This window comes from Drosophila grimshawi, unplaced genomic scaffold, assembly GCF_018153295.1.
Source record: "Drosophila grimshawi isolate 15287-2541.00 unplaced genomic scaffold, ASM1815329v1 contig_311, whole genome shotgun sequence".
In the NCBI taxonomy this organism is placed as follows: Eukaryota; Metazoa; Arthropoda; class Insecta; order Diptera; family Drosophilidae; genus Drosophila; species Drosophila grimshawi.
In genome coordinates this window covers 11,114,841-11,139,609 of record NW_025063098.1, presented here as the reverse complement: position 1 = coordinate 11,139,609, position 24,769 = coordinate 11,114,841, and the positions used below count along the sequence as shown (strand labels likewise).

Here is a 24,769-nt window from a genome sequence, read left to right as displayed (position 1 = left end):
CATAGCTCTGCGCAGCTTTCAGCTTAACGAACAGCAAACGCAAGCTCTTCATGAATATTAGGGTAATTATTTTTTTAACCCACAAATGTCAAAGCAACAACAAGAAGAGTGCCCAATATTACAATGCTTGAAGTGAACTTGGGAGTAGGTAAAAGTACTCAAAGTAATTTCAGTGCCAAGCTACGCTTCGCATTTGAGCTGCTCCTCTGCTTTCCTCGGTTCTCCTCAGTGCCTCACCTCACTGCTGCTGCTGCCGCTTCTACCAACAACATATTTTATATTTTATGGCTGTTTGCTAGCGTTATATTTGTTGTTGTTGTTGTATTTAGAGCAAGCTCTTTTTGGGTTCTGCGCCGTTGACCAGAAAACTCGGTCGGTCGGTCGGTTGTTGGTTTGGCTATGGCTTTGGCTTTGATTGCTTTGTGTCGTTGAGTTCCTCACGGAGCGTCGCCCGATCCACCCTGGGTATATGTATATATATATATATATATATGTATATATACATGTCTTTGCGCTTTGTGCTTGTGTGCATGAATTGGCCTTTTGCTTGGAAAGCGTACAGCAAAAGCGTTACGTAGGAAATTAGTTTTAATCTACTTCCGCTCCGGATTCCCTTGGCCATGTCTTCTGTTTAGATGTGTGTGTGTATGTGTTTGTGGGGCATTTAAAAGTGCGTTATAAATAAATAAGCAGTCATCAGCAGGGCCTAATCCAACGCGTCACGTGCACAATCATTTGAAAGTCTCTTTCGCAATGCTGCCTCCCACAGAGTTCAGTTAATTAGACACAAGATACATTCTACAGCTAACTAGGGCATAAAACTGAACGTTAAGAACTTTGTGACGGTCATAAAACTCATGTTATCCATTTGTTATGTACAAAAGTTTTAGATATTTTGCACAACAATAATAAAAACTTCAGAACTATTTCAAGTATGTTACAAAAATATTATTTCTTCCAGTCATAAAATGGCCAATTATTGGCTAATAAGCATAACGGAAATATTTGGGTGTATTTTAACGATAATTGCAATTACCTGAAAATAATGAAATGAAAAACAGTTGATTAAGTCAATTTGAAATTTAAACTTCTTGATAATATAGGATATTTCATATGATTGAATAAAAAAGAAAAAGAAAAAAAAAAAACAAAAAAAGATAGTCGCGCACTCCATCTTAATGGGAGACTGCATTCTTAACGTGTCGATCGAACCATCAATCGACTTCCCACATTCTACTTTATTATATTATAAAATAATATAATTTAATTACAGTATAAACATTACCAGCTAATGTGACGTATTATTTGAGGGAGATGTGAAATGAATTACAGGTTTCATTTTAGTAACTATTTAAAAATATTTAATTGTAATTTTATGATAACTCCAAGTCTAAAACTCTAGCACTTATAGAGTCCAGTTAAAAGCATATAATAAAAAAATATCCAAAATGCGAATTCCCACATTTAATGTGAGATAATTTCACGCCTCGAGTCGATCGTGAAAAGCTGCAGACTGGACTGGCTCAGGTAGACAACAAGTTCAGGTTCAGATACTAACGATGCGAGAGATCCAAACACAAGCAAATTACCATTTTAGATGCGCTTGAACGGCGCCCAAGTTAAAGGTAGCCAGAGGAAGCTGACTCAAGTCAAAGTCGAGCAATTGGCAATAGCGATGAGGACAACAGGGGGAGTGGAATGCAGAAGTGAAGACATTGCATGTGCCTTACTCTTAACTCACTTCTCCGCCTGCTATAAAGCTCCATAAGACAGAGGATAAATGGCAGATCATACACACAACTAAACACACTGATGTACAACAATGGGCAAATTGGGCACAATTTTAAACACAATTAATTTACGTGAAAATCTAAATTTGCATATGCCTTTAGTTATAGATGTCATGAAACGTTAGCTATAAAAACTACACAGTTAGAAGACAGCAAAAGCTAAAAATTTATTGTATATGCTTGTGTAATTCAAACTAAACATTTAGAAAGAAAATCCCTACTTTATTTGTAACTAACTTAGACTAAAATTAATTAATGAATATATATATATTGACTCACTGAAGTTATCGAGCTCAATCACTTCAGTTGTATCTATACAATTATTATCCTCTGACTGATTTTTTGATTTATGCATGACCCAAAAAAACGCATTAGTTCCATGGTACAGGTAGACTTAGTTTAAAAAGCCATGCGAGTGTGCATTCCTTTATTTTTGAGTGTGTTTGTTGTGTGTTGTCAGACTGCTGACCACGACTAATGGATGAAGCTGATGTCTGTAGGCGTTACATTTTGAGAGATGTCGGCACCGGTGGCAAGCAGGCAGGCATTCAGAATTCGACTGGCAACTGTTGCACGCAAATCCACAAAGATGTAATCGCTTACCAATACATATACACATACATATACACATATATATATGGCTATTGAGTGGTCGTTTGTTAAAGCGTTAAGCATATGGACAATAGTATTGCGAGTGCTGCACGAACTAGTCACAGAGTCTCTGATTAATTTGGCAGCACACAGAACACGTTATTTTGCTGGTTGCATCAGCGCTCGTCAAGCTTGGCAAGCGCAAAGGACTTATGTAAGTGGCTGCCACTGATGGTTGCCCAGGACGACACAAGCAGCTTTCCCAAGCGTCGAAAATAATTCATTGCAGCACACTCACACACATATATATATATTTATAAGCTGCGATTACACTTGACGAAAAATGCATTGCTATTGTAGGATAAGCAAAGTCTGAAACTTTGAGCAGTGTAGAAAATATAATATCATATCCTACATCATAAATTGCCCCTATGCCAGAGCCAATTTATTCAGTGTTGGGCAACAACAGCATTAAATTGTCAATTAGCTGGTTGGTTGTGTTTCTTTTTTCTTTTTTTTTGCACAGTGTATACAACAAAAATGTTCTTAACTCACTGGTCGACCGAGTGCACAGCAATTATGGCAGACTAAAACTGGCATAAACAACCCGGACAAAAGACAGACATACACATGCATGCGTTGTGTGTGTGTGTGTGTGTGTGAGTGTGTGTGTGTGAGTGTGTGTGTGGAGAGAAGTGAAGTGAGGGAAAAGAGCAAAGTGAATTGAAAAGGTAGACAACAAACCATAGTCTGCAGGCAAGCAGGCTGCAGGCAGGCAGTCAGCGCAAAAGCCATTGACAGCTGATGGAGCAACCTCAACAACAACAACAACAAGAGCAGCTCTAAAAAGACACTGCTGATGCTGCTGATGATGCTGCTGATGATGATGGCTTAAACAATGGCCACCAAGGCCCAAACACAGAATGCACTCGAGCACATAGCTTCACTTCTTGGAGTGTGAGTTTGTGTGTGTGTGTATCTTGCAGATACATTTCGACAACAGGTAATAGCTGTTGGTAGCTGCTGCTGCTGTGCGGTCAAAATAGCCTAAATGTACGAAAATTGGCCCCGGCAAAAGCAGGGCAAGTGCCTGAAAATACAATTTTTGCAGTTGGTAACAGGCTACCTGTATATACACACATATATATACATGTGTGTGTGTGTATGTGTGCTGTTTTCGTTTGGTATCCTGTGACAGCTCTTAAACGCCTGTTATCCTTTGCCAGTTTCTTGTTGCTGTTCTCGCTACTGCTGCTTCCTCTTCTCCTTTTGTCAATAAGCTTCTTCTTCGATTCGCTTCGTGCATTTATTTCGGTTCATTGTTCTCATCGATTGAATCGCTTTTGGGCTGCACAGACAAATGCTCCCACATACATACATACGTACATATACACATAGATAAATACATACACATGCATATATATCCCCTCAGCATTGAGCAGGCATTGTTTAGATTACATGGACAACAGCTGCGCTCTTCTTGCCTCTCCACATGCTCCTTTTGCCTACCCGCGCCAAGATGCCCACGTCTGACAACTTTACGACTGATTGTATTTCCCTTTTTGTAATCATTAACCGACCATTACACGTTTTTGTATTGGATCTAAGAAAAATAAGAAAAAGGTTAGCAGCTACGCAGCTGTCTGACTCTCTCCCTCTGTCTCTTTCTCGCACGCTTGTTGTATTCTCCTCTTTAGTGTTTATTGTCTTTGTGCTTATAAGCAATTTTTGGATTAGCCCACAGAGATTTGTTAACGGAGCATAATCACAGGTAATTACTTAAATACTTGAGCCGTATAGAGATAATCGTATTTAATAGCTGTGAAGGAAGTAAAATAGAAATAGAGCATTTTATGAACATTTGAGTCAATGGAAATTTGAGTTAGGTTTTGTTTTCTATTTTATGTTTAAATAAATATTGATTTAATTCATAATTTATTACTTGTTATTATTTAATTTTTCATTAACTATTTATTTATTATTATTTATTTAATACAACGCCTGTCAGCTGATCATCTGACACTCTTTCCACCAATGACATTTAACTCTCAAGTCGAATATTTTTTTGTCAATTGGAAAAGTTAAAAACAAATTCAAAGTTGCAGACACATCAATAACAAATAGCAATTGAAAAACTTACAAACTTTTCTCTACGTCTCTAATTCAATGGGAAAACCACAAAAAAAAGGCAGCAGCCGACACCCGCACACAAAAAATAACTGTGGTTAACTTGGCAGACAGACAGCAACAAAAACAAAACCAAAAAAAGTATAGAGGAGAGAGGGAGAGGGAGCGAGAAACAGATACCGTTGGTTGGCTGGAAACTTGAGTGGAACACAAAGTGACCTCAAGGATCGTTTGTAGTTTAGGTTTTATGCCTGAGTGCCGCCAATTATCCACAAAGCCATCTTCTACCCACTTCCTTATCCCGATAAACTCCCTTTTGCATTTCAGCCTTTGAGTTGGCCAAAGTGTTTTGCTGTGCGAAATGAAAACTGACACCAAGTTGACACTCAATTGGATTATGCGATGAGAAACCAACCAGAGCCGGCAATCAGTAATGGTACTGACAAATGTGAAGTAAACACAATAAACCAGAAGCAGGCACTCGTGGAGAGTGCTCGACATAAAGATACTCTGCAGCCCTGGAGATCAATTGCTGAGATTCTTCTTTCAGTCGGTCGCCATAGTAAATTTGCTCTTATATTACTTGAAAGTTTACTGTCCAATAAGTAGTTTTATTTTAGCTTTCTTGCTTATAATGTTCATATTCATAAAACGGATATACCTCATAAAATTCGCGGCACTGGTAATTCGATATTGTAATATTCCTAATTTGTGATTGCTTATGTCATCATTTTCTGCCTCTAGCTATCTTGCAATCATTCATATATGCTAAATAAATAGGGAGTCGTAAATCGATATTAATCGATGAGCGGACATTGACTCGTCTCTTTTTGATGCACAAGAACTTTTATATAGCCAAAGAAAAACTAAATAAGTTCATATATATTTATATATATATATATGTATATATATATATATATATATATTAATTTTGTTATTTATGAACCGCATCGTCTGTAGCCAAGGGCATGGAAGATGGCATTTAGTCTAAGGGGCTATGCAAATTGCTCCATCCTATTGTAAGTTGAGGGTGGGATAGGGATGTTGGTCAGTTTGTCTACCGGTCAGTTTCCAAGTTTTGACGACGTTGGGAAACTACATTTTGGACTAACTTTTTTTGCAGTAAAGTGTACAGTATTTGGGTCAGTTCAAACAACATCAAGTTGTCGATGACCTTATTAAAGTCTTGTTTTTGACACTTCTTTTAGAATCCTTTTATTTTTTATGTTGCTCTCAGCTTAATCGACGTCCAATATTGCTTTAATCTCACTAATGTTCTGAGAACATTTGTAATTAACATGTTGCTAAATTTCCGGCAGCTTCTCCTTTTATTTCCTTGACGCATTTGCAACCCCTTTTTTAAGCTCTGATGAGTTGCGCAAACAATCGTTGAAACATGCTGAAGAAGAGTGCTAAAAATTCAACCACATATTCACTCACACACCCAAACACACGCAAGCTTCACTTTATCTTCTTGCCATCTGCTTGATGAAAACGCAAACTGGGTAAAACGCCTCAAAACCACCGCGTTGCCACTTGTCCAAATATTTACCATACGAATTTATTATAAAGCATGCCAAACAGGTGCATGCTAAAGTCGAGAGACCTCGACTTCAAGATACCCTACTAAATATATAGTATGCTTGTCGATGGTAATTTTTTAGATATGAAAAGACGATCTTAATGATATTTTTATTGCTACTTTCTTTACAATTTCATCTTTTACTTCTATCGGAAATCGATTTATATCGATATTAGCAGTTATGGCGCTTGAAAAAGTGTCGACAAGAATTGATAATTGATGAAAAGAGCATACAAAGGTGAGTGCAGCAAATGAACTTTTGAATATAGAGAAAAGTGAATCATTCCAAAAGCGATAAGATAGGTAAGAATGTCTAGTAAATTAATCAATAATAAAAGCTACCCATCCATCTAGTTAAGCTGCGAACTTAACACCACAGCAATCAGACTCCGTCAATATACAGCGGGGAGCTGGGGCGGCGGGCGAGTAATGCCAAGCGTAGTGTAGCGTAGTCAAAAAACAAACTCGCAAAATAAACCCAAAAATGCCCAGCGGTGTTTAACCAAATATAATGTAAATACTGAATGAATATGTGTGTATGCATTTGATCCTTGCGCGCTCAGTTTTGATATGCAAAGTGATGTGCAAATTAATTGACGCGTTAAATTTCACTTACTCAGAATCCAAAACCATTAGCCAAAAACAAATTAAAAAAAATAAGAGTGGAAAAACTCAGTCAATCTCCACGCGATGAGGTTAATGCGAATAAATGAATGTCAAGTGCTATTGTCAAAGTGCTCACATCAGTGACTTCAATATGGGCCAGAAGGCTCAACTTTTGGTGGATGATAGAATTAGGGTGCCGCAAATGTATGTATGTGTTTATGTGTGTGAGTGAGTGTGCGTGTGTGCTCGGTCGAGTGTTATAAGATCCCCTTGTTGTACACGCAATTGTAGGCGTAATATCAGACTAATACTCGACTAAAACATCCATATATATATATATATATATATATAAACACACATATTATACACACTCGCAACTTGGGCCATTGTGTTGAAGAGTTGTGAGTATTTGGGGGCATGTGTTTAGGAAAAGCACATGTGACCGAACAAGACCAGAGCAGCCACAGCGACAGGAAACAGGCCAGGCAAATAACATCACAGTTGAGGAGATACTCTTGTCACTGTACTGTGGCATTTGAAGCGATGCTTCCAGTTTACTGCCAAACGTCAATAATTATATCCGTATTTCCGCTCGAAATATTTGCCAGCAAGTGTTATACAAACATTTTGCTGCACTTGATAGTCTGACTGCGTTTTAAACACAACATGTGACATGTGGTATAATAAATAAAACATAATCTGTTACAAGGAATAAGAAACTGCATCACTGTCAATTAAATCCATCTTTTAATGTAAACACAGATCATTTTATATGGTTTTCATCATTTTTAACATTTACTTTTTTTTAAAATGAAAAATTGAAGCTCAATTCAATTGATAAGCCATAATAAGCCGAATTAATAGAGAATTCAATTAATTATTCATTCTATTTAAAATAGTCACCACTACTTTATACTACTACCCTTTGTACAGCTGATGACAGTTTATTTTTGATAATATGAAGGTTTATAGTACATCAATTAGTATGATTGGAAAGACTCCATTTTTGTTGCTTAAAATCACGCCATTATTGATTATTTTAATATATTGCCACTGAAAGATTTTTAAATATAATGTAGCTTATTTTTGAAAATATAAAGATTTGTTTATTGTACATGTGTAAATATTGTATTTTCACACGCTGACTTTGAGAACAATTGTGAACACATTTGAATACCTGTTTGACTGGCTGTATTTTGTGCGCCGTTTAATTGTACTAATTGCATTTGCATAGCTGAATCCGACAATATGTCAAAAACAAAACAACAAAAATTCTTAAAAGGAAAATATGTTTATTGACTATGCTACGTTTGCTTGTACAATTAAATATTTATCTATGGTAATAATACTTGTAAAAATTGCCATTTAACTAAAAACAAGTCAAGGTGGGCGACAGTAATTTAGCCATTTCAAACATTTATTAAAAGCAATATTCTATATATAATAGCCGGAAACACGTTTTCTCAATTATTTAATCACTTTTTGTGTACACATTGCTAATCGGCTTGGTTTGCAAACATAGTACTCCAAACATGTCATAATCAAGCTTTGCTTAACAAACATAAAAATCAATAAATAAAATGCACATAAAATATTTCAATTATATATATATATATATATATGCATTTGTATAAGCCAGAAATTAATTACTGAGCGCCTCTCCCCCATAAATGGAATGTATACAACATATGCAACAGCAAAACAAGGGAGGTGAGGGGGGGACTGGAACAGAATGCTCACAGAACCTTGTTGAGAGTTTGCGCGCCAGCACAAAAACCTGTACACAAATTATCTATAATAAATATGCAAAACTTTGCCAATGCTTGTGTACGTGAGTGCGTTTGTGTGTGTGTGTGTGTGCACAACACGAAAAAAGGGTTGAATTCAAGAATCGTGTGCAAGGGATGTGGGAGAGAAGGATGCAGGGGCTGCGGCAACGACAACGGCAACGGCGACATGTCGAAAATCAAAAACTCCCGACAACAAACTCTCCAGAGAGAGTAGCTGGTAAAACGCACACGATGTGGACCCGATGATGGCAGGATATGCGTTTGTCCTCTGCACGAACGAAGCACGCAGCGGTTAGCTTTGCGTACTATTGTTGTGCCAGCCAGTGCTCAGAGATCAGGCCGGAATAACCCTTAATGAAAATAGCAGCAGCAACACAAACACAACTGTTACCAAAATCGATTAAATGAACGTGTGCCACACAAACACACACACACAACCGCATCCGCTGACGCCATTTTTGGGGAACGAACTAGGTTTGAGGTTAGGCAAATATAATTTATGCCCAACACATAAAAACATCTTTGTTGCCGGCATTCGGAAATTACTCGAAATGAGTCTGCCAACTGGGAATAGAAATTTGGCGAGGCAACCAAGATTAGAGTGATTAAAAAGCTTTACAGGTTACCAGATTATTTATTGATATTCATGAAATATGGCAATGCTAATCCATTTAGTGCTTGCCTCTCCTTTTGCTACTTTTGCTATTGTTTTTGTTTTTGTTTCGCTTTATATGTATGCGAAAGTGCTGCCTACTTTTGAGCGACATTTGCAGTGAGCAATAAAGACAAGAAAGAGCAGAGCAGCAAACTTGCCAACATAGCAGAGGCAGCAAGAAAGGCACAACAAGCACAGTTGCAACCAGCAGAAAGGAAACCAGCTCTCGCTCACGCTCTCCTCGCATTGTTATTGCCGTTAATTTTGCTGTCACGTATTCCAACAAAAATAATTTCCTGAGAGAGCGCGCGTCGCGCTCAAAATATTTGACGACGTCGTCATCGGCATCGTCTTTGGCCCATTCCGGCAAGCGAGTCGCTCGATTCGCCTCAATTTTTTAATAGATAGATACACATCGCCCACCAGCCAGAGCAACCACTTTGATGCCAGCGATTAACCCCCAAAAAGTGTAAACTTTTAATGGACACACACACACACTTACACACACGCTCACGCATACGCATACACAAGCAAATACACGTAAGCGTGCTCACACATACACATAATACACACATACATTGCAGCAGTCGCTGAGATTTATACAATTTTTCGGGCGTCCTTTTTAAATGTGAAAACTTTTCGCCTCCCCAACTTAAAATCAAAGCAATTTCTTTTATGTGCAACAAGAATAAGCTTAAACGCTAAGGACATTTCAAATAAAATAGACACGCACACACACACACACACACAAAGAGAGCAGAGCATAAGGAGAGGTAGCTATAGATAGCTGTCCCTCTTGCGAGCACAATGAATAAATAGGGTGCCCACACACACAAGTGTCAGTCACTTGACAACATTGGCTGCTCTACTTGCTACTTGTCACAGCCAATTTCACGTGAGCCGGTTTTATGCAAATGTCCCGGTGTAACTCAACACAGTGTTGTCGTCCCTTCTTTCGCTTTGCTCAAATAAATCATTAAACCACACTAATAAAAGCCAACGAAAGCAAAAGCAAGAACAAGAAAAACAACAATAACAATTCAAGCAACGATCCAATGAAATGCTCAAGGCGCGAAAGCGCAATAACCAAGAGAGCAGAAAAAAACACAAAAAAAAAGCCAAAAACAAAGAGAACAAAAAGCGCTCGGACTAGAAACTTTGTAGGCCCGGGAGAGCAGCGATTTGGTTTTCATATGTCGCTCTCTCACAAAATATACACATACATATGTATATATATTTTATAGACGACTCGAACTGATAAGCCAAATTTTAGGTAGAACGAAGTGCTCCATATACTCCATATACATATACACATATGTAAGCATGCATGAATGTTGTACGCAATTAAAACAGAGGGCAGATCATAGCGATGGAAAATATGTTTACAATTAGCTAAATATTTAATTTTTCTATATTTTAAATTTCGAATACTATATACAAAATATGCATTGCTTATAAAAAACCACTTACAAGTATATAGATTATCGATTTATTGAAACTATAATTATCAATTTGAATGCATAAATAATTAGTTTTCAGTACAATTCACATATTCATCAGATACATTTTATAAGCTGCCCTCGCTGCTCGCTCTATAGAAGAATCTGACAGAATCGTTGTTGGCATATGTACAATTTGTTATCAGTAATGATTCTGATGAAGTAATACATCTTAAGAATAACGATAATGGGCCATTAATTTTTTATAACTTATCTGCTGCGATGGATTAGTCATCGAAGCGAAATGCAAATATAAATCATATTTTTAGTTGGAATTGAAATAAGCGCTTTTTTGCTGGGCGCAATTTTCAAAACAATTCCAGCAAATGGCAAATTTCTCATGGAAATAATATTTAAGGCGATACCAATTTGTATACTGTGCTAGAGTTAGAATAACAAAAACAAACAAATAACGATACGACACGAAAAGCAATTTGTAAATTGCGTGTGGCGATTTTCAACCTGCTTCAGTCAAAGCTACATTTATATACACTTATATACATACATAAGTGCATCAAATGACTTTGGGACAAAACAAGATAAATTATTATACATACAGATTTAAAGAGCTGCATAAAATTCTCAATTTTACATAGTCTGCAAATTGACTTTGAATAGAATTGAGTTATTGTTTTTTAAATGAATCGATATGAATATATATGAAAATCAGCAAAAATCAAAAACTATGTTTGCAAACGCGACCTTGAAAACGAAAAAAATGGCTAAAATGGGTATAATTAATCTGTTCAAGGGTATGTAGCAGGCAGAAAGAAGAAAGCTAATCCGAACCAATAAAGTATATATATTCCATATTATTGATCTATACTGAAAAATCGACTCAATGTGGACATGTTCGGCTGTGTGGAATATAAGTTCTCGTATAGCATACGACAATCAAATTTGTTTTATTTTATCGACAACTTTCTCTATTTCCAAATATCGATCAAAATCGACTACAGATAGCAATAAAAACCATTCTTTTAATACATATCTATCTAATCTATTATGTATATACCTTAACATTTTAATCAGCTGACAATAAATAACTTCATTAAAAATCTATAAAGAATTACAGTAGAAATATATATATTCTTATGTACAATCAGTAAGCGCAACGACTCGGCTTCAGGGTATTTCCCAGTTGAGCTCTGGATCAATTTTACTTGTTTTAAAACGAAAAAATAAAAAAATAACCTTGAGTCGATCAAATGTGTGGAATTTTGCAACACGTTAAACGCAAACGGTGAACTGCTGAAAATTCTGATTGACAATGTCTTAATAGGCGTCTAATAGGGTGGAAAATCGATTCAGCATTTAAAACACACTTAATGGACTTTTGGCATGCGCTAAGAGAGATTCAGAGTGATAAAAACAACAACAAACAATAGTAAGAAAAGAAAAAAGTTGTGGTTTTTATGATGTCAGTATTGTCACAGCTGTCCAAATAAATAAATGCAAGTAGACTCTTATTTATAGATCATTTTTTAAATCGATTTATTTCTTTTTATATATAGTGAAGGTAAAAACAGTTATAAACTAGCTAGAAACCAACAACAGAGAATATTTCATTCAGAGTACATATTATTGGCTTAAATGTAAGCTGTTATACATGTAATCAATACACCTTTCACCATTTAGTACACAGAGTATATATTTATAGCCAGCAGAGCTTTTTTTATTGTTGTTGCAATTGTTGCATCGCGTGCCAAAAGTGTCCAAGTGATTTTGATTTTCTTTTGTAATATTTCATGCCGTCTATTATTTAAATAAATTACGAATTTGCCGCCAAGTGCAAATGGCATCGAACCCTGCGATTCGAGTCAAGTCAGTTTTCTGTTATTATATTATAATTTATGCATTTGAGGGCTTATTAGCACAGTCCAGACTTGTTTGTTTTCATTCTTGTTATGGCTATAGTCGTTGTTGTTGTTGTTGTTTGTTTGTTGTTGTTTGTTGTCGTTTGTTGTTGTTTGTTGTCATTTGTTGTTATTGTTGTTGTGGTTGTAAGCATGCAAAAACAACGCGCGCTTTTGCATTCAATTTGCTGGCACGTTTTGCATTACACGCGACAACCCAACCCTGACCTACAAATGCCTACTGCCTTCCCCAAGTCCATGTTGTTGTTTCAGTTGTTGTTGTTGTTGCTGTTGTTGCTGTTGTTGCTACTTTGCATTGAGAACGAACAATTTGTGGTTAGCTGGCGCTTAAAACAGCGTGAACATTGAATTTTATAAATAAATTAACGTATAATGTATTTTTTTTGCCAGCGAGTAGGCGACGACTCAACACACAAAAATATACGTGGGAAGTTCTCCATTCTATGAATACCAAACAAAATATTCTAATTGACTGTTTGTTATCACAAATATTGTAAACAATAATTGTTGGTATTTTATAATTATAAGCATTGGTAAATTATTTTAGCATCAACTGCTAGAAATATTAATAGCTGTTTATATATTGGTAGAGCAACATGAAATACATTAGAAATACAATAGCAATTATAGTTTCCGATTGCATTTCCAATATAAAAATACGTTTTTTGTTAATATTAAACATTTATCGCATAAACAACAAATAAGAAGACTATAGTTCACAAGTCACCTAGGAATTACCCTTTTGACTTGATAATACTAGATTTTTCAATATTAAAATAAGTTTTGGTTAAAAAAATCTGTATTTCCTATACGAACTTAATAACAACAATAACACTGTGGATCAATAAATATAAATATCAGATGGAAGACTGTTTGTTTACAATAGGGCCATTTACTGCTATCGAACATTGATTTTTATCGATATTTGCGAAACGTTGGCAGTTGTCGATAAAATTAAATATTATAAAAACACAAAAACATCAACGATTTAATTGAGGTATCCAATTACTAAGGTTTTCTAAAATCGAACTTCGTTCAGGTATCCACTGTACTGATTTGAGTGTTGCTGATGCTTACTTTGAATGATAACAGTATAACAAGAAATAAATCGAACCCAAATCGAAAAACAACTCAATTCATTTGAACAAAGCTTGCATTTCGAGGAGATCAGTGATTTCATTTCTTACATTACCCATAATTACAACTGTGGCACGCGACAGAGTCCAATGGAGCGACCTTAGTGGTACTAAATCGAACAGATAAATTAATATTGAATACCGATTTCCAGCCAAGTAGTTGTCAGCTGCAATAGATACAAACGTATCTATTGAGCAGCATAAATGATTTTTTTTTTACGTTTTGTATGTATCTGTTGTTCTTCTTTCATCTGTTGGCCTTTGTCTTTCATATGACGGTTTGGCTTTCTCATACGTTTTGGGCTTTTGGGTCACATTAACATTTACAAAATGTTGCAACGTTCACAACGACACTTTCTCTTTTGGGCTTATTAACATACGTCGATGATCAAAACAATGGCATTGCCAAAAATATATAAAAATAATATTGCCAAAGTATCTTTAAATGCATTGTGATTAACGCCCGATCAAATGATGATGGACTCATCAATGGGAAATTTGTTAACTCAAGGTAGACATAGAAATTCACCACACAGCTCAGCTCAACACTCAATAAAGGGAAAGATTCAAAAAATGCCCGCTGCTGCTGCTGTGTCGTTTTTATTATGTTTGCCTTTGCATCACAACAACAGTTTCTTTTTTTTCTTTTCTTTTTTCATTTTTGGCGTTTTGTTGCTGTTGCTTGTTTTCACAGTTGTTGCTGATGGCTGTGTTGTTTGCAGCAATAACAACAAGAACAACAATACAGCAACACTGACAGCTCAAAGCAGCTGCGCTGCGCAGCATTTTCGGAGCAGCGAGAGCAATGTATTTTTAGCAGCAACAGCGAGAGAAACACAACGAGAGCGCTGCTCTCCAACACGCAGACGGAAATTAAGAAACGGGAAGAGACAGAGAGAGCGGAAGATAGAGAGAGCGTGCGCGCAAAGTGCACGTATGCAAGCACAGACAGGCAAGCACAGCCCGTTGATGCTGAGCAAATGAAATGAAATGCTAATTACAAATAGGTAAGAGGGCAAGATTTTTTTTTATATATTCTCACCTGGTCGATCCAATGACTGTCTGCGACTCATTGGCAAAAATTTATACGCCTTGTTTTATGCTTCGGGATACAGACAATTGCGGTTTTAAAATTGAACAAAATTTGATTGCTTCATTTGGGTGTTTTTTTTCGCTGGTTATCTGCTTCTTCTTCTTATTGCTTTTAAACTTTCTTGGCTTATGCTGCTGCTTATTCAATTCTATACACTGAATACACACACCCACACACGAAAACGGGCACGGAGACGAACACAGGCACAGATACAAATACAAATACGCATTTTTCTGTGGATATTGCGTTACTTTCTTTTCACATAGAATTTTGCGCGCGGACCAAATTGATGTAAATATACAAATACATTTGCATGTACGTATTTATGTATGTGTTGCACTTATTCATTTACTTATGTATGTTTTGCAGATTGACGCTGAGGCGCCAGCGGCAAAAGCGACTGCAATTTTATATGTGGTGTGTTTTGATTGTTGTTGTCGGTGCTTGTTGTTGTTGATGTTGTTGTCGGTGCTTGTCGCCGCTATTGACTTTTGCTATGTATTTTATTTATTTCAAAACAACTCGCAACACACACACACGCCAGGAATTATAAACACAAACACACACACATAGTCATACACATATACACTCACACTCGCGCGTCACGTCAATGAACGCAGCAGCGCGCTGTTGTTGTTGTTGCTGCTGCTGCTGCTGTTGGTGTTGTTGTCGTCGCCGTAGTAATCACGAAATAACGCTTATTTTTACGCATATTTCTCAATGAATTGAGACACATGCACACAGCACATGCACATTGAACAATTGTTTATTTACACTTGTGCACGATTTTAGTGATTTTTGAGACAGCGATTTATTTGCATTTGCTTTTTTCTCAATTTTATTTGTTACGCACGCACGAGCGTCTCTACGAGCCATATGACGAGACCCGCCGACGAACAAAGGGAAAATGCTGAATGTGAAAAATGTCAAACATTTGAGAGCGAGCAGACGTTGAGTCTGCGACGTGTGAGTCGTTGCGTGCGAGTAGGCGAGATGGCTGCTGGGCTGCTGCTTGACAGCCACACTACTGTCGTCTCACTCGCGCGCCCTTTTTTGTGGTAGAGAAGAAAAAAAGCAAAACGGAACGAGAGATTTACGAAATTCACAAAACATGCCACCAATATTTTGTTGCCTATTTTCTGTCTTCTTCACGCGGCTGACATTCGTCATTGCACTTTGCTTTTCCCTAATTACTTGCGCGTTTGCTCTTAACACTATAAGGCAGTCTCGTTGCAACGATTTCCCGCACTTTCCATGCACCACGCAGCGCAGCACTTGGCACTTAAACTATACTTTTTATCTGTGTGTGCGTGCAAGCATTTTGCAGCTGCTCCATCTGCCATTCACCGCGAGACGTTATCAGACTGCCGCCATAGCGTTGCCAGACGTTCAATTGATGCATTCGATATGTTTTCCAATTATTATTGCACTGTCACTCTAACTCAGCCGATAAACACCAATATATTGTGCGCAGTATATTTTTGTATTTTACCTCAATCGATTTGCTAATCGATTATGTTGAACAACAGCTGAGCTCTATTATCGGTATGTTAGGTCAATGTTATCAATTGTTATCGCACTTTCGCAACAACAAATCGGTCGAAAAAACTATTATCGGCCGCTTATAGGCGGAGGAAATTTAGCGTTTCTCTTGATCAAAACATTTTGATTTGATATAGTTCGCCATAATTGACAAAGACAAAGAGACGTCAAACACACAACAATGCTGCGGGCGATAGGCAAACGGGACAGAGACATCTTCGACGAGGAATGGCCAGAAAAGCGAAAAATTGTGCTCAAGCTGCTGCGCCAGGAGACCGTATCGCAGCTCGAATGGCAGGATCTCTTCTATGGCGTCCACAACGTCTGCCTCTGGGACGAGAAAGGCGCCACAAAAATCTACGATGGCCTCCAGCAGGACATCGTTCAGTTCATTGTGCAGGCGCAGTCCTTGGTTCAGGCGCAGCGCGGCGAACAGGCCCTTTTGGCCACCTACATTGTGGAATGGCGTAAATTCTTCACACAGTCCAATTACCTGCCGCTGCCCTTTCGCCAGCTGGAGCAGTCGCCGCAGGTGAAGCCGCCAGCGTCCAGTTCCGCATCGTCATCCTCAGCCGGTGCATCCACCTCGAATTCGGCTGCTGCTGCCGCCGCTTCTTCAGTCACCGCTGCCGGCGCCGCTGCCGGCGCCTCCTCGTCGTCGTCCAGCAATCAAGCATCCTCGAGTAGTTCCTCTACCACAAAAGCCTCTACATCGTCAGCAGCCACAACCACGACTGGTGGTGGTGGTGGCGCCTCCACCAGTGCTGGAGCTGGCAGCAATTCGGCAACATCCGCATCCAATAGCTCCAAGAAGGGCCCTACCGACGATAGTCCGGTGCGGAAGCTAATGCTCGACTCGTGGAACAAGCACATCTTTCACGACATCAAAGATCGCCTGCAGGAGTCCGCCATGAAGATTGTGCACGCCGAACGCAACGGTGATGCCTACGATGCTCAGCTGGTGGTCGGGGTGCGTGAGAGTTATGTGAATCTGTCGTCCAACTCGGAGGACAAACTAGAAATCTATCGCGAGCACTTCGAGAAGGCCTATTTGAAGGCCACCGCCGATTTCTATCGGCTCAAGTCGGCGGAGCAGCAACAAGAGAATGGCGTACTGGCGTACATGAAGTATGCGGATGCCAAGCTGCGCGAGGAGGAGGTGCGCGCCAAGCGTTATCTGGAACCGAGCAGCTTTAATATACTCACCTGCCGTTTGGTCAAGGTGCTGATTGTGGATCATCTCAATTCGATAATTGCCGAGTGTCCGGCTTTGATTCGGGACTATGAGACGGAGCGTTTGAATCTGATGTTTCGCTTGATGGATCGCGTCCTCGATGGCGAGGGCGTCGAGGCGATGATGGGCGATCTGCAGCGTCATATCAAGTCCGCTGGATTGGCCGACATGCAGTCCGCCTCGGAGATCATTACCCAGGACTCGGAGAAGTATGTGGAGCGACTGTTGGAGCTATTCAATAAGTTTAGCGACCTGGTCCGCAACGCCTTCAACGATGATCCCCGGTTCCTTACTGCCCGCGACATTGCCTTCAAGATGGTCGTCAACGACACCAGCGTCTTCAAAATGGACCTGCCCACAAGCATCGCCAATCGAGGCGTCAAATACACAGCGCCTGAGAGCAAGTGTCCCGAGCTACTGGCCAACTATTGCGATATGCTCCTCCGTCGCACGCCGCTTAGCAAGCGGCTCACCAGCGAGCAGATCGATGCACGTCTGCGCGACGTCCTGCTCGTCCTAAAGTATGTCAACAACAAGGATGTCTTCATGCGCTACCACAAGGTGCATTTGACGAGACGGTGAGTTTATAACCAGGACGAGATTCCTACACGCATACCAAAAACAGAGACTTACAACTTTCCCAATCTCCTCAAATTTATTGTTAAAAGTCCATTTGACTGTTTTTCCCATTTTTCCTTTCAATTTTTGCTTGGAAATAACATTTCGAAACTTCTATTCCAGTCAATATCACCAAAATAATGTTTGAAATTATTTATTTAAAAATTGACGTATATTATAAAGTTACTTTTGCATTATAAAGTTACTTTTGCAAATTTAAAATTAGATTCATCGCAAGATGAATTTTATAGTGCTCCAAATTGTTTTTACTTTAATACCTATTTCTATAATCAGGCTTGTTCAAACCCTGAAAATTTGATTTCCTTATTAGTCTTAGAGCCGTGGAATCATTTGGTTCAAGCGAGCTTTGATAGTCAATGGAATTGGGCACAATAAATATGTAAAGCAAACGTATTCCATAAAACGTTCATATTTTTGGGTGGAGTTGAAGAAATTCAAATCATAAAGAAACTTTAGAGCTTGTCAGAGATTGTTTAGAAATTTATACGTTTTACGTCATTGTATAAATTTCTAAAAATAAGGTAGTGGTTCTCTAAAATCCAGTGCTCTTAAGTTCAAAATAAATATATGTCTAATTTCCTATATGTGTATATAATAGAGCATTTTATTTATTTGTGTTACTTGATCTGAAAAAACTAACTAACGAACTCGAGATTCTTTGATATTACAGTCTAGAGACCACATTTTAATACCACCTTCTGTCAGACAGGATTTTTTCTAAGAACAGTGTTTAAAAATCAATTGCATTTCTTAATAACAGATATTTCGCAAAAAAATAAAGACAATCAAAATTGTTGTAATTTATACGCAGAAATTATTTCTAAAAAAAAAACTGATTAAAATGTATATTTCTTCTTCAAGTTTAATACTGGGCACTAGCGCGGACAGCGAAAAGGAGGAGGATATAGTTGAATGGCTGCGCGAGGTTGGCATGCCCGCTGACTATGTCAATAGACTGGCACGCATGTTCCAGGACATTAAGGTGAGTCCCATTTGAGCACACATCCAATGATTACTTTATCACTAACATTGCTTTCTTGCTGAACAACCAACAGGTCAGCGAAGATCTGAATACTCAATTCCGTAACTCGATAAGTCGGCATGATGCCATCAATATTAAAATACTCAACGCTGGCGCGTGGGCGCGCTGCTCGGAGCGTGTCTCTGTATCGCTGCCCATTGAATTGGAGGACTATATACCCGATGTGGAGGAGTTCTACAAGAAGAAGCATTCCGGCCGTAAGCTGCAATGGTATCATCACATGAGCAATGGCACCATCACGTTTGTGAACAATTTCGGTCGCTACGATCTCGATGTGACCACATTTCAAATGGCCGTGCTCTTTGCCTGGAATCAGCGGCAGCACGACAAAATCTCCTATGAGAATCTACGTCTGGCCACCGAGCTGCCGGGTGAGCAAACCACTTAAGATCAACAACAAGCGAAATATAACTAAATATATAAATATCATTGCAGATCCGGAGCTGAGACGTACTTTGTGGTCGCTGGTCGCCTTTCCCAAGATCAAGAAGCAAATTCTGCTTATGGAGCCAACGGTGATCAATTCACCCAAAGATTTTGCCGAGAACACCATGTTTTATATCAATCAGGAGTTTGCCATTGTCAAGAATGGCAAATCACAGCGTCGTGGCAAGGTGATTAATCACTTGCATCGACCTATGAACTAGGAAATTGATTGAAATTGTCTTTTTTTGCTGCAGTTAAATCTTATTGGTCGTCTTCAACTGAGCACGGAGCGTTCGCAGCAGGAGGATAATCAGTCCATTGTCCAGCTGCGCATCCTGCGCACCCAGGAGGCAATCATAAAGATTATGAAGGTGCGCAAGCGCATGAACAATGCGGCGCTCCAAGTGAGTCAAAATACCAAATAATACCAATTATCAGAGCAAGGATAATAATTCTTATTTTCGTTCAGGCGGAGCTCATCGATATACTGAAGAACATGTTCCTGCCATCGAAGAAGATGATCAAGGAGCAGCTCGAGTGGCTTATCGAACACAAGTATATGCGACGCGACGATGATGACATCAACATGTTCATTTATGTGGCCTAACTGTGATGCGTCCTTTGCGTCCTTGCCTAGTATCCATTCCCACTCATCAAACAACCAACCAACAATTTTAATTTCTCTTTTTTATCTCACACTTTTCTCAATGTTTCTTTTTTAATGACTTTTGCGTCCTGGGGCATGTTTCAAAATTGCTCTTTTTTTAAAGGAAAAGAAAAAGAAGAACACAACAATTTTATATGTTTGTCAATTCGTAATTATTTTATTATATTCGCATTGTTTTGGCAGCTCGGCTTAGCAGCTTAGGTATATGTCTTTAAGTCCTGTTTGTAGCCGCCAACTAAATAGCCTTTTGTTGTTTTCCACGTTTACGTGTCCTGTTTGTTTATGTTACTGCTTAGGTTATTTAAAGTCTCTTTTTTTTTTTTGGAAAAATCATTCACAACCAAACACACACATCCACCCCATCTCCCATACCCCATCACAACTATTGGAATGTTCGGATTAACTTCATTACAAGTTGAATCTCTTCAAAGACACACACATACACACACTCAAACACACACAAACAGACATAATTATACATACGATGGCAGAACTAAAACTAGAATAGCAATATTATATGTTTAAGTTAATGAAATTATAAAGCATATATATTGTATTTTAAATAAATTAAGTATACAACCGATAGAAAATTATCATTTTCTCGGAAAATTATAAAAACAACATTTTCAATTGAATTAAACGAAATTTGGAACCCATTAAATATGATCTATAGAAATTAGTAAACATTTTAAAACTAAAAACTGCTGCAAACGAAGAGAGGTGTCTGAAAAGAGTTGTGTCAAAAAACCAAACACGTTCTTAACTCTGGTTGCTTAATATCTTGCATTTTATTGTTTACATAAATAGGCATCAAAACGTGGCATGCAACAAAAGGAAGGAACAAATAATTTTTAAAAAAACTGACTGATAAATGCACAGAAAACATACAAAAAAGAACAACCAAAACTGGTCAAGAGTAAAATGACAAAAAATGTACATAGATGTTAGCAGCTGCAATGGATACACTTAAAACTAAATTGGACCAAGGATTGCAGGAGCTGCAACTGACAAAAATGAAACAACACCCATTCTTTGTGTGTGTGTGTGTGTGTAGTGGTGTGTGTGAGTGTGGAAATAAGATCCACAAGCCTAGACGAACACCTAATGCGAGTGGCACTACGAGCTAGATACTTATAATACTATCCATATATGCCTATGATTACAGCTACTAGACTATGCTCGAATACTATTAGAAGCGAGGACAAGGTGGCTTCGTGTCATCCATATCCCGGACAGATCCGCAGATCTGCTCTATCTGCGCTTGCGTCCCTTCTTATAGCCCTTGCCATACCAGCCAGCCTGGGTGCGGGCGAGTTTGCGTGGAAAACTGTGGCTCAGCTGCAGGCGACGCTTGGCCGTCTCGGCGGCGGCAATGTGGGCCAGCGAGATGTTCTCATCGTAGTCATCGTCATCGTCGCTAGTGGGACAGCATTCGCAGACAACGAAGCGACCGCTGCGGGCACGTTTCTTATGGTTCCGCTGGGCGAGATGCCAGCGACGATAGAATTGGCACTCGAGTTCCGCATAGCGATCTAAACAGAACTCACAGCCGGCGGCGGAACGATTCATGGCGAAACTGGGCACCACCTGTGAGTTCCAGATGTTGAGATCAGATGGCGGCGGTATCAAAATGCTGTGCAGACCCGAATACGCATATTTCGCATCATACCAGCTGGGTAGTTGACGCAGTAGCTCGTGATCGCTGTGACGTCGCAGCAAATCCATTTGTGACATATGAAACGGTTCCTTATCGTCCTCATCATCATTCTCCTCCTCATCCTCCTCCTCTTCCTCGACATCCCTGTCATCATCGTCATCATTCTCTGTGGTTGACTCTGCGGAGCAAGTGGTGCTATCGCTTTGCAGATTGAGCGTCTGCAGCGATGGCGGCAACACCGGCTGCGATTGCGGCTGCACGAAGGGCGTGTAGAGTGGTGCACCAATGGGCACCAGCGGTGGCAGCTGTACCGGCGGCAAACTGCCTAAACTGGGCTCCAGGCGCGGTTCTAGCCGCAGCTCCACAGGCAGCAGGCACAGGCCCGGACAACTGTTCACATCCACATAGGGTTTCTGTATGGCGACTAGTTTAGGCAGCTCCAGAAGACCATTTTTGGCAGCTTGCTGGTGTCCATTTGTGATTTCGCTAGACGGCTCCAGCTTGGGCAGCAGCTCCTCCTCCACCTCCTTCTGCTCCTGCTTTATGCAAGTTGTGTCTAGACTGGGCGCAAGCAGTTCCAGCTCCTCCTTAGGCTCCAGTTTCAGATCCGTTTCAGTCTTGACTTTAATGTCCGGCTCATCTGTTACGGGGTCCACTTCCGTTTTCACCGGCAGACCATTCTCCAGGCTGACGCTGTCGGTGGTCACCGCCAGCACTGGCCGTGCATACTTTTGCCTCATCTCCAGATTCGTCTTGATGCGTCGTCCATTCTTGATGGGTGTCCGAATGCGTGGTCCCCTTCCAATTGGCAGTTCACTGTAGCTATCCCCGGAAATGGTCGAGTCCTGTGTCTCCTCGGTTGTCGTTGTGCAGGATTGGGTATCGCCCGCCTCCTCCTCGTGGGCATTCTTAAGCAACGGCTGCGTCAGTGTGTGCAGCTCCTCGGGCATTAGGAGCGTGGCATGTGCAAAAATCGGATCCTTCTCCTTGCTGTACACGGGCACCGTTATGTTGAGCAGTCGCATCAATTGCGCCATGACGCTATCGCACTTGCCATTGATCTTGATGCTGGCTATGCTATCTTTGGGCGTCCACTGCAGATTCACCACACAGATCTTGGCCCGTTGCCGTGCCGGCTTGTCCATCTGCCAGAGCCATGTGTACTTCTTGAGCACCTTGAGACTGGAACCCAAACAGAGTATAACATCCGCTCGCTCCGCATTGCGGGTGGCCCCATCCCAGTTCAGTGGCCACTTCACATTGCCTCGCTCCCCAAAATGCACAATCGTGTCATACAGAGGTTCCGAACATCTGTGGCACAGCCGATGCGTCTTGTGGCAATAGCGTGCTGTCATTTCGGTGACATCGAACTGACGCCAGTAGACCGCATTTGGTTTGCAGTGCTTGCACACCTCCACATACATGTTGCCGTGGATCTCGGAGAGCGATTGTCGCGGCAGACCCGAGCGCAGATGCAGTCCATCGCAATTCTGCGAGACGACGTGCCGCAGCAGGCGGCGTCTGTGCAGCTCGAAGAGCGTCATATGGGTGTAGGTGGGATTGGCGCTAGACAGATCATGCTCCCCAATATCCTTGCCCTTCTGCAGCAGCGTCCAGATGCCCTGGCTACCTCGATAATCGGGTATCAAGGCCGCTGTACTGATGCCGGCGCCAGTATAACAAATCAAATGTTTCGCTTGCGATATGATATTGGCCAGCTGCTCCACCTTCGCTTCGATCACGTGCGGCTCATCCTCTTTCTCAACGATGCGCTCCTTGTAAATCTCGATGCGCTCCTTGCGTTTCTTTGTGGTCTTCACAATGTCGGGATGCTTCTCCAGAAACTGGCGATCCTCAACGGTGCGCAGTGAGTCGCATTTGCGTAAAATCAGCGAAACCTATACAAATTATATTAGATGTATATTAAAAAGCACTCAATCAATAATTTATGCTTGATAATTATAACTTGCTGGTGACTTTTATCAAGCTATAAATAACTTATCTTTTTAGTTATTGATATTTGCGATTTATAATTAACTTTGATTTCATTTGCAATTTAACCACTGTACACACACATGCATATACATACACACACACACATAAATATATATATATTTATACAAATAAATATTCATTTGCAAGCCACAAACACAATACACAGACACACACACACACACACAGGAGGCACACACACACATGCATGTTAATTACCTTTCGCATGGCATCCTTGCGTCGCCGTTTCTCGTTATCTTTCTTCGCCGGATTCATTTTGGCCCGCGTCTTATATGACTGCACGACTGCATCGGAAACGACTGGCTGCAGTTCGTCATCCGGCTCCATGTTTGTGCCCAAACTGTTTGATTTTGGACTCAATTCGACATACATGTGTATTAATGTGCGTCGCAAACGCACGTTAAAAAGGGAAAGGAATTAAAGCACAGCGCAAATGCAGCGCGCCGACGTCCGGGCAGCAAACACGTTAATTGTTTATATATAAAACCTAGTCAATTGTTTACATTTTATTTGTCACCGTTTTTGTCGACATCTTGGCGTTTTTAGTTCTTGTTGTTTTTCCACAACTTAAATTAACGTTTTTTTTTTTTTTTTTTTTTTTGTAAACAACAATAGTGATGTGCGATATTTTTGTTTTCAGTTACTTGTGGCGAGTACTTAATTGTAGCGAGTAGCACAGAGTAACTGTTCACATGCCAAAAATGCTGGGCTTAATATGTTATATGCATTTAGAGTATTAATTATTGCAGGTTGTGCGAAGTACATGTACAAACAAATTAAATCAATACTGCAAGTAATGTATT

The 24,769-nt window shown here is 39.8% G+C and overlaps 2 protein-coding genes across 2 annotated transcripts; one reads left to right on the top strand and one right to left on the bottom strand.

The window, feature by feature from the left end:
* Positions 1-16,329: 16,329 nt before the first annotated feature.
* Positions 16,330-20,429, top strand: LOC6564286 (cullin-5). Its single transcript, XM_001989611.2, has 6 exons — positions 16,330-18,100; positions 19,023-19,143; positions 19,217-19,574; positions 19,639-19,817; positions 19,884-20,033; positions 20,099-20,429. Exons 1-6 carry the CDS (start codon positions 16,470-16,472, stop codon positions 20,234-20,236), a joined length of 2,577 nt encoding a protein of 858 aa, XP_001989647.1. The 5' UTR covers positions 16,330-16,469; the 3' UTR covers positions 20,237-20,429.
* A 749-nt stretch (positions 20,430-21,178) lies between these two features.
* LOC6564287 (NAD-dependent protein deacetylase Sirt7) lies at positions 21,179-24,591 on the bottom strand. The gene is made up of 2 exons (XM_001989612.3): positions 24,165-24,591; positions 21,179-23,851 (listed from the first exon to the last, which is right to left on the bottom strand). Exons 1-2 carry the CDS (start codon positions 24,336-24,338, stop codon positions 21,548-21,550), a joined length of 2,478 nt encoding a protein of 825 aa, XP_001989648.2. The 5' UTR covers positions 24,339-24,591; the 3' UTR covers positions 21,179-21,547.
* Between the last annotated feature and the right edge of the window lie 178 nt (positions 24,592-24,769).